At 46.5% G+C, this 9,414-nt stretch overlaps 1 protein-coding gene across 1 annotated transcript in view; it reads left to right on the top strand.

Annotated features, from left to right (window-relative positions):
- Positions 1-1,488: 1,488 nt before the first annotated feature.
- The window catches only part of MOXD1 (monooxygenase DBH like 1), a gene marked incomplete at its 5' end in the record, with an annotated part of 81,635 nt that continues 73,709 nt past the window's right edge, over positions 1,489-9,414 (top strand). Inside the window, one exon of the mRNA XM_082668981.1 lies at positions 1,489-1,752. Coding sequence (XP_082525107.1) covers positions 1,489-1,752 — 264 coding nt within the window. The remainder of the gene's footprint in view (positions 1,753-9,414) is intronic.

Below are 9,414 nucleotides of genomic sequence, written 5' to 3'. Positions count from 1 at the left end.
AGTTCTTTAAAGGCTTCACAGGCTCTTTTATTTCTTGCCTTATCCCAAGGTTTCAACATTGCTCTACTCTGATGGTGGTCTGTTGTCATTGACTAAACCTGTAGACTTCAGTCCCCTCTCTGCTTGGGATGAGTCCCTTCTCAAGCAACTCCCTGAACTCCCTGGTAAACAGATCCGGTGGAAGGTTGCTTTCCAGAATTAGTCAAATATGCCCGAATCTTTGGGAGAGCACAGTTTTGATGCATGGTGGCAACTCTGGAAAAGTTATGGGAAAAGGAATGGCAAGAGAAAATAGGAGCAGGAAAAAACAGGCTGAAACGTGACTCGAAGAGAGAGAATTAATATAAGCAGCTTGTGTGGAGCCTCCAAATCCAAAGGAAATAGTACATATTTGTAGTATTCTTCTTACCCATATTTTTTTAATCTGATATCCTCTTATTTTTATATTTTGTATTATTTGTATTTTATAAGCCACCTTAGAACTCTTTTGAAACATGGCAAAATATAAATAAATGAATAAATAAAGAAGGTAATTTGCAGTTGCCACACGGGATCATTAGCATTCTGAAGACAGGAGTGATGTGGGCAAAGGTAGAGACAAAAACACTTTTTGATAAACATGACTAGGGCCAGAACTTGAAAGAGCAGGAAACGAGGATATCAAATTAAAATCTAACTCCCAAATGATGCTTCAACCCTGACCTATTTGCTGATGGCAGAGTGGTTTGGCAGAATTTTGTCCCCTCAAGACCAAACCAAATCAAACAAAAACTAGGCAGAAGGAGGCAAGCCTGAAGGTGCTGACTCCTGCCGTCAGGAACCAGATCTCCCCAGACTCAATGAAAGGGTGAGAGAGATGCGCTAGACGAGGTGAACCGTGTTGCCGGCGGGGTAGAGGCATCGCTGTGTACAATGGTTTCGGAAAATCGACAGCAGCGAATACCGAAATATTAAGCGGTTAACCCTGGACGGGACTTTCTCTTACTTGCCCTCCAGCAAACCCAGCGTTATCCCTTTGATTACTCGGGTCCTCCCCTCCTCGGTTAAGCTAAACTTACCCTGTGTCGGCAATTCCTTATTCTTTCCCCTGGGATCCCCACCCCCTGGTCCCCAAGACGTGCTCACTCTTCCCGCTCCTTTTCCCTCTGCCCCCGACCCCCTTGCCTCGGCTTCCACCTCCTTCTTTCTCCTTCCAGGACATCCGTCGCTCCGCTCCCCACTGAATCCCACCTCGGGGACCAAAGCAGGGGCGCGGGGTGGCAGATGGATGGGCGGCAAGGGCGGGACGCAGCTGGAATCGGCGGGACCCGGGCCGACGGGCTGGCGGGCCGCCCGGGCCTGGGAGGGAGAGCGGGACGGTCCGGCCCCTCCCGGCGGGCGGGACGGGGGGCGGTGCCCAGCCGCCGGCTCTCGGCCGCCGCTCGGCGTGCGCCCACCGCGTTCCAGGCGGCGGGAACCCAGGTGCCGCCAGGCGGGACGCGCCCGAGGATGTGCCGCTGGCCGCTGCTCCTGCTGTGCGGCCTGCTGCCCGGCGCGGCGGCGGGGGGCTCGGGCCGGCCCTTCCCGCACTGCACCCTCCTCGACTCGGAGGGCAAGTACTGGCTGAGCTGGGGCCCGCGGGGCAGCCGGCTAGCCTTCCGCCTCGAGGTGCGCACCGCCGGCTACGTGGGCTTCGGCTTCTCGCCCACCGGGACCATGGCCGCGGCCGACATCGTCGTGGGCGGCGTGCTCCGCGGGCGGCCCTACCTCCAGGTAAGCGCGTCCCCTCTCGGAGCCGCCCCGCCGCGCCCCGGCCGGTCCCGACCCCGGGCCACCCGGCTTTCCCTCCGTCCGAGACTGGACGCCGTCGCGCCCCGCCGCCCCGCCGCCCCGCCGCCCCTGCCCGGCACCCGTTTGCCTTCGCCGTCCGCTCCTGTAGCCTCCGGCGCCCAGGTTTCACCGCTGAGCACGGTGACCCCCAGCTTTTCGTCTCTGAGCACTTTCCTGTCCCCAGCGCCCCATTTAATACATCCCCCAGGTACACACCTGCCACGCACCCCCCCTTCATCCCTCACAGGAAAGGAGAGGGACCCCGGCTTTGGGGGCCTAACGAGACAGCTCTCAGGGTTGAAGGGACCAGAGAGCCGTAGCATTTGCTGTCTTGCTATCGAGGGTCGGGGATCTCAGAACTTCCCACATCTCGGCTATTCTGAAGCCTCCTGGCTCGCGGGCTGGGTCAGCTACCTTACCCGAGAGATGAATGAAAGGTCCCCAAGAATCTCTAGGAGTTTGCTATTCTGAGAGCCGTTTAGGAAGCCGCAAAACCTCCAAAACCTGGAGTCCCCAGGCAAAACCCCCTATTAAGTGGCAAAACTTTTCACTTACTTTAATAGCAAACAAAATCAATTTGACAGCTACAGTTTTGCTTTGAAAGAGCCCGAGTAGAGTCGTTGCCTGTTCACAGATGTTTTTATGAATAGGAAATTTTTTTTTTTAAATTATGAGATGACCAGAATGATTAGGTAGGTAAGTTTTCTGGACATCTTTGTTCGATCTTGACCGACATTTGGACACTTCTCCACGACGACATAACATCGTGGTAAATATAGTGTTGCTTATCAAAGTTCATCCAAAAATGCTGACCATTGCCAAAAGTCTCTTGATGCAGATGAAAACTAGTTGCTCTGGCATTGTGTTAAGGTTTTGATGATGTTAAAATCGATGTGCACGATGGATTTCAAAGAGCATTTCTCAGTAATTTTATTTCTGACTTCTAAGTTTGATTTCCACAACATTCTGCAATTGATTTTGAACGCTAATTTTGGCATTGGCCTTTTAACTCCGGCTAGAAATTAAAAAAAAATGACAGCAATAAAAACTTTAAAACCATTCTGTTGTCTATATTTTCATAAATTAGTCCTTTCCTCCCCAAAATAAGGACAACTCCAAGAAAGTAAAGTTATATGAGGATTACACTCTGTTGAAGTCATTGATGTATAAATTTTCTCCTTCTGGAGCATCTCAGACATTAAATTTGTAAACCAAGAATTTGACCCCAAACACAGGCCTCACTAGCTGAATAACTTAGCTCTCTTCTGATATGAAGTAGACAATACCTTATTTAAACACCTGTTGAGCCACATCTTTTTGTTCGTTTGTCTGTTTGGTTTTTTAGGGTGGGGAGAGTCAAATGCCCCTTAACTATCCTTGCAAGTTTTGTTGAAGGGCGCAAGTCTTACTATAGTGATATCATAAAACAGAGCATGTATACTTTAAAAGATAACTTGATATTGATTTCCCCAGAAGAGTAGCAGTTCTAGAAAGCCCATCCAATTTGATATCAAATGAAAGACTAAGAGTAGAATTGTTTCAACATGCCATAATGGGCACACCACTAACACAGGGTTTGTTAACTACAGTATTTTCACACTGCTGGTGGTTCTTCATAAAGATCACATAAGAATTAATTAAGTGCTCTTTAGATGGGTTTTGAAACATAGAACTTTTCTTAAAGTGATTACTGAACACATATCACTATGAAATAAGCCTTGGAAATGGATCCTTTCCCAACATATTTAATGAGCACGAAGTAGGACTTTCCCCTGTTTTTATTCCTAAGGAGATGAAATCTTTATTTTCATGTATGAAGGATCACCATTTTCATAGTTGACTGACATCCTTTACTATTCCATGTTTTTAAGCATCCCATTCATTTTAGGACATATAATATACAATAAAAATTATGCTTATCAGTTAAGGAGAAAGAAAATTTATTAAAAACTTCTTCAATAAAATGAAAGACCCCAGACACTAAAAATAAAAAGAAATGTATCAGTTCCAGCTGGATAATCCAGGCTGGGTGATTCCATTTCCCAACTCTTGAAATTGTATCTTCCCCCTAGAAACTATTGATTTGAGATTCTTCATGCAATGGTGTGATAAGGGTATCCTCAGCAACTATACCAAAAAGTAAATAGGGTTGTTAAACATTGTGTATGTGATTCCACTAGTAGACTGAATTTTGTGTAATTTTACTCCCAATAAGAACAAATTTTGGGGCTTCCCTGGTGGCGCAGTGGTTGAGAGTCCGCCTGCCGATGCAGGGGACACGGGTTCGTGCCCCGGTCCGGGAAGATCCCGCATGCTGCAGAGCGGCTGGGCCCGTGAGCCATGGCCGCTGAGCCTGCGCGTCCGGAGCCTGTGCTCCGCAACGGGAGAGGCCACAACAGTGAGAGGCCCACGTACCGCAAAAAAAAAAAAAAAAACAAATTTTGCATGAAACAATACAACAAAAAGCATTGGCTTCTGGGGCACAATGTAGGATGGCATCAGAGTGTATGATAACAACCTAAGTTGACATCCTAGTCACCTCCCCTTGTGGCTATTTTCTATATATTTTATTTCATCCTTTATTATTTAATTAAAAAAAACTTGACCTTTACATATTTTTTATTCTTTTAGTATTATGACTTTTAATAATGATGATTATTAAACTCAGTTTATTATTAAACTGGTGACCTTAAACTCCTCTTTTCAATAGAATGTTAACTCCTGGATAACTATTTAAGAATAAATCCTAACCAGCCAGGCAGAGAATTGTCGTTGAAACAGATGTCATAAACCCAAACTCATGTAGAGGTCAAGCAGCAAATGTAAGAGTGACAAGTCTTGAGTGGAACAGGCAGGATTGTAATGCAGCAGAGTAGAGGGGAGAGAAGAAACCCAAGTTTTTGCATGTGAATTACTGTTATGTAGAAATGCAAATCGAGTACTGCCAGATCTTCCGTTTGTTTTTGTTTTTTTGAGAGAAGAAACTTTTTTAAAAAATTTATTTATTTAACTTATTTATTCTTGGCTGCGGTCTTCATTGCTGCGCGTGGACTTTCTCTAGTTGCAGTGAGCGGGGGCTGCTCTTCCTTGAGGTACGCAGGCTTCTTATTGTGGTGGCTTTTCTTGTTGCGCAACCCGGGCTCTAGGCGCGCGGGCTTCAGTAGTTGTAGCATGCAGACTCAGTTGTTGTGGCTCACGGGCTCTAGAGCGCAGGTTCAGTAGTTGTGGCGCATGGGCTTAGCTGCTCCGCGGCATGTGGGATCTTCCCGGACCACGGCTTGAACCTGTGTCCCCTGCATTGGCAGGCAGATTCTTAACCCCTGCACCACCAGGGAAGTCCCAAGAGAAGAAAGATTTTTAGTCTGTGTGTGTGTATAAGTAAAACCTTCTGATTGGTAAATAGCCACAATTCAAAGTTGTACAAAGCACCCTGTAGTGCGCACGTACATACACAATTTCAGTTGAGATATATCCCATGGACAGCTTCATCTGGGACCAAGAGGAAAAGAAGCTAAAGTGAATAAAGAATCAACCCAAATTATGAAAATCCAGAAAAGGCAGAGAGGCAGGTCCCATTTCTCTTCAGGCCAGATTTATTCTGTGTCAAGAAACGTCCAGCGGGGACCTTGCCCCTTCTTTTGGTTGTCTGTCATTGTGTAACGAAGCACCCCGTACCACAGTGGCTTATTTTGCTCACAAAGCTGCAATCCGAGCAGGACTTGGTGGTGACAGGTCTTCTTTGCTCCACATGGTGTCAGCTCCAAGGTGAGTGCTTGAGTCACCTGGAGGCTCTCTCACTGGTTTGTCTGACAGGCAATGGATGCTGGCTATTGGCTGGACCTCCGCCGGTACTGTGTCGGGAACGTGGCCTCTCCATGTAGCTGCCTGGCTTCCTCCCAGCAGAGTGGCTGGGTCCCAAGAGTGAACATCTGGAGAGGCCCAGGTGGAAACTGGATGGCCCTTTATAATTTAGCCATGGAATGACGGACTGTGTCTTCTGCTGTAGTCACAGCCCCACTGGATTGAAGAGAGAATGTAGATGCCACCTCAACCTCATGCTGGGAGGAGGTCACATGGGAGGGGAAGATATTAGTGTGGCCATCTTCGGAAAGTCCACGCAGCCACACCCATCATCACCAACTTGCCAGTTCCCTTCCACCACCGCTTCTGAGTACCTGTCACCATGTAGTCACCCTCTCTTGACACTGCTCGGTTTGGGAGGCAAGTGCTTACTTTTTCACCTCTTTCCTTACCCCCCCCTTCACACACACACACACACACACACGCGCGCGTGCGTGACTCACAAGAAGTTAGTGAATGGTTAGCCTCCCAGTCTCCATTCCTCCCACTCCTCCCCCCAGAAAAAGAGTTCTAAACCTCCACAAACCCACATTTTTCAGTGGTTGCCCATCACTAATTCAGGGCTGGACCCAATGAGACTGTCTCCGGAGGGCAGCGCGACATTTGCTTGTAGAGTCGTGGAGTGAAAAATCAGATTTTGATTTCCTTGCCTCAAGGCAGTATACTGGCTTGGACATCCTTAAAACCACACCCAGAGATGAGGTATTGTGGAAATTTGCCCTGCCCGTTTTGTAACCCTCCGACCCCGTCTGGAGATATTTCTTCAAATGTTGTATAACCAGGTACCATCAAAATGGTAAAGAAAAGAGAGAAACGCGGTTGTGAAGTAGAGCCCGTCCCAGTGTGCCCTGTTGGGTAAGTTGCTCTGGATCGGGTTACACTTGGGGACACATTACCCCTGGGATGCTGCTGAGGTCAGTTTCAGAGACAGTGTGTTTCACAGAACAGCCAGGGCTGGGGGTGGGAAGCGGTCTTTCCTCTTGCCTCGGCTTTGGAAAGCCTCACTATTTTGTCTCAATGAATTAACTCAACTCTCACTTCCCTGATGCACTCAGATTCGTGTCCTTTCCTTGTACTTTGCCCCTTTTTGACACAGAGTGATCCCACCCCGACCCAAGCCACTTAGCAACTGTGAGTCTCCATTTGGGGGAAGTAATCCGGGTTGATGAATGCCTAGCTTGTGTGAGTTGGAGAAGAGGGCAGCATTGTCAGATGTGCCTGTTGAATTTGCACAAAAATGGATTCACTCTTCCTTTGGGGGTGTAAATCGCTGGGGAATGGAGGCTGAAACCTATGTCATCATTTGTTACAGCCTTGCTGGTTGGCCCTCGCTAGGACTGAAACTTTTCTGTGATGAGAAGGAAGTCTTCAGCAGCGGGGTAATTGCTGCAGGGCTGCTCCCTGAGGAAATGTTCGGAAATTATGCTGTGATTTGAAATCACAGAGAACAGTGAGCATTCTTTGTGGTTAAGGATGTGCTCCTTTTAAGTGCACCGGGGCCAACGGCAACAAAGAAATGTTTGGAAAGCAAATTGAAAAGCTGTAAGGGAAAGGCGAAGAGAGTGTGCAACCCTGACACAGCTCAGCTGGAGCTTTGTTAAGAGATATTTATAAATCTTCAAATTATGTCCTCTCCCCCCCCACCATCAATTTCCAGATGATGAAGGGACCTCTCCAAGCTTCATGCTTTGTGCATTAGTAATAAGTACACATGCACCAATGTAAGCTGGAACAGCAACACACCAGGATACTCTTCAGCTGTGTGGTTCTCCCTGGAAGAGCAGATGATTTCATAGCGCCAGCCTGAGGAAAGGGCAGAGTAAGAGCGAAGAGAACAGTGCACCTGAATTGACCATCAAGGTTTAAGACTTCAGGCAACCAACAGCCTATTTCTGGATTCTTGGAAGGAGAGGCAAGAATCCACTTCAAAGAAAGTGAACGGTGGTTTATTAATTCATCATTTGTAATAGAGCCTTATTAAAATAAAGTTGCTGGCAAAAGGAATGAATTCATTATATATCATGTTTCTGGAAATGTTTGATCCATATGTAAAAACAAAAAACAAAAAACACCTCTGTCTATGGATGCCTCACAATGCTGCTTATTGTAACTTTTTTTTCTTTCTTTTCTTTTCTTTTCTTTTCTTTTATTTTTTTTTGGCAGTACGCGGGCCTCTCCCGTTGCGGAGCACAGGCTCCGGACGCGCAAGCTCAGCGGCCATGGCTCACGGGCCCAGCCGCTCCGCGGCACGTGGGATCTTCCCGGACCGGGACACGAATCCGTGTCCCCTGCATCGGCAGGCGGACTCTCAACCACTGCGCCACAGGGGAAGCCCTGCTTATTGTAACTTTTAAAAAATAATTAGTACAGAACTTTTTTTTTGTGGTAAATATTTTTTGTTTATTGAAGTATAGTTGATTTACAATATTGTGTTAGTTTCAGGTGTAAAGGGATGCAGTTATATATACATTCTTTTTTTATATTCTTTTCCATTATGGTTTATCACAGGATATTGAATATGGTTCCCTGTGCTCTACAGTAGGACCTTGTTGTTTATCCATCCTGTCTATAATGGTTTACACCTGCTGACCCCAGCCTCCCACTCCATCCCTCCCTGCAACCCCCCCCCACCTTGGCAACCATAAGTCTGTTCTCTGTGTCCATGAGTCTGTTTCTGTTTTGTAGGTAAGTTCGTTTGTGTCATATTTTAGATGCCACATAAAAGTGGTATCATATGGTATTTGTCTTTGTCTGACTTACTTTACTTTGTATGATAATCTCTGGGTTCATCCATGTTGCTGCAGTTGGCATTATTTCATTCATTTTTAAGGCCGAGTAATATTCCATTGTATCTGTATATACCACATTTTCTTTATCCATTCATCTGTCAATGGATATTTAGGTTGCTTCCATGTCTTGGCTATTGTAAATGGTGCTGCTATGAACACAGGGGCGCATGTATCTTTTCAAATTATAGTTTTGTCCGGGTATATGCTCAGGAGTGGGATTGCTGGATCATATGGTAGTTCTATTTTTAGTTGTTTAAGGATCCTCCGTACTGTTCTCCATAATGGCTGCACCAACTTACATCCCCACCAACAGTGTAGGAGGGTTCCCTTTTCTCCACACCCTCTCCAGCATGTTATTTGTAGACGTTTTAACGATGGCCATTCTGACGGGTGTGAGGTGGTAGCTCATGGTAGTTTTGATTTGCATTTCTCTAGGAATTAGTGACGTTGAGCATCTTTTCACGTGCCTGTTGGCCATCTGTATGTCTTCTTTGGAGAAATGTCTATTTAGGTCTTCTGCCCATTTTTTGATTGGGATGTTTGTTTTGTTGTTGGTGGCAGTATGATTAAAAATTGAGCTGTAACCCAAGTGAACTCTTTGGGGTCCTCAAAAAAATGTTCAGATTGTACAGGGGTCCCGAGATGGAAATGCTGGCATGTCACTGGTGTCTGTCAGTCAGGCAAGGGATGCGTGATGAGCCGAGTGGCTCATCCAGTGAAAGTGCCCCACGCACAGTTCAGTTCAACCTCTTTTTCCCCTATTGTTATTTTTTTCCTTTGTGTGGGTTCCCGGGAGTGGAGTTTCCAGATTAAGAAGCAAAAAGGCTTTGGAAGCTCCCCACTCCAACTTATAATTACATATTTAAACATTTTTAAATTTTATTTTAATTTTTTTCTGGCCATGCTGCAGAGCTTATGGGATCTTAGTTCCCCAATCGGGGATTGAATCCGGGCC

The sequence above is a fragment of the Grampus griseus genome (assembly GCF_964374135.1).
Source record: "Grampus griseus genome assembly, chromosome: 13".
In the NCBI taxonomy this organism is placed as follows: Eukaryota; Metazoa; Chordata; class Mammalia; order Artiodactyla; family Delphinidae; genus Grampus; species Grampus griseus.
Note: the sequence above shows the minus strand (reverse complement) of the source record. Positions and strands in the feature narration are given on the sequence as shown.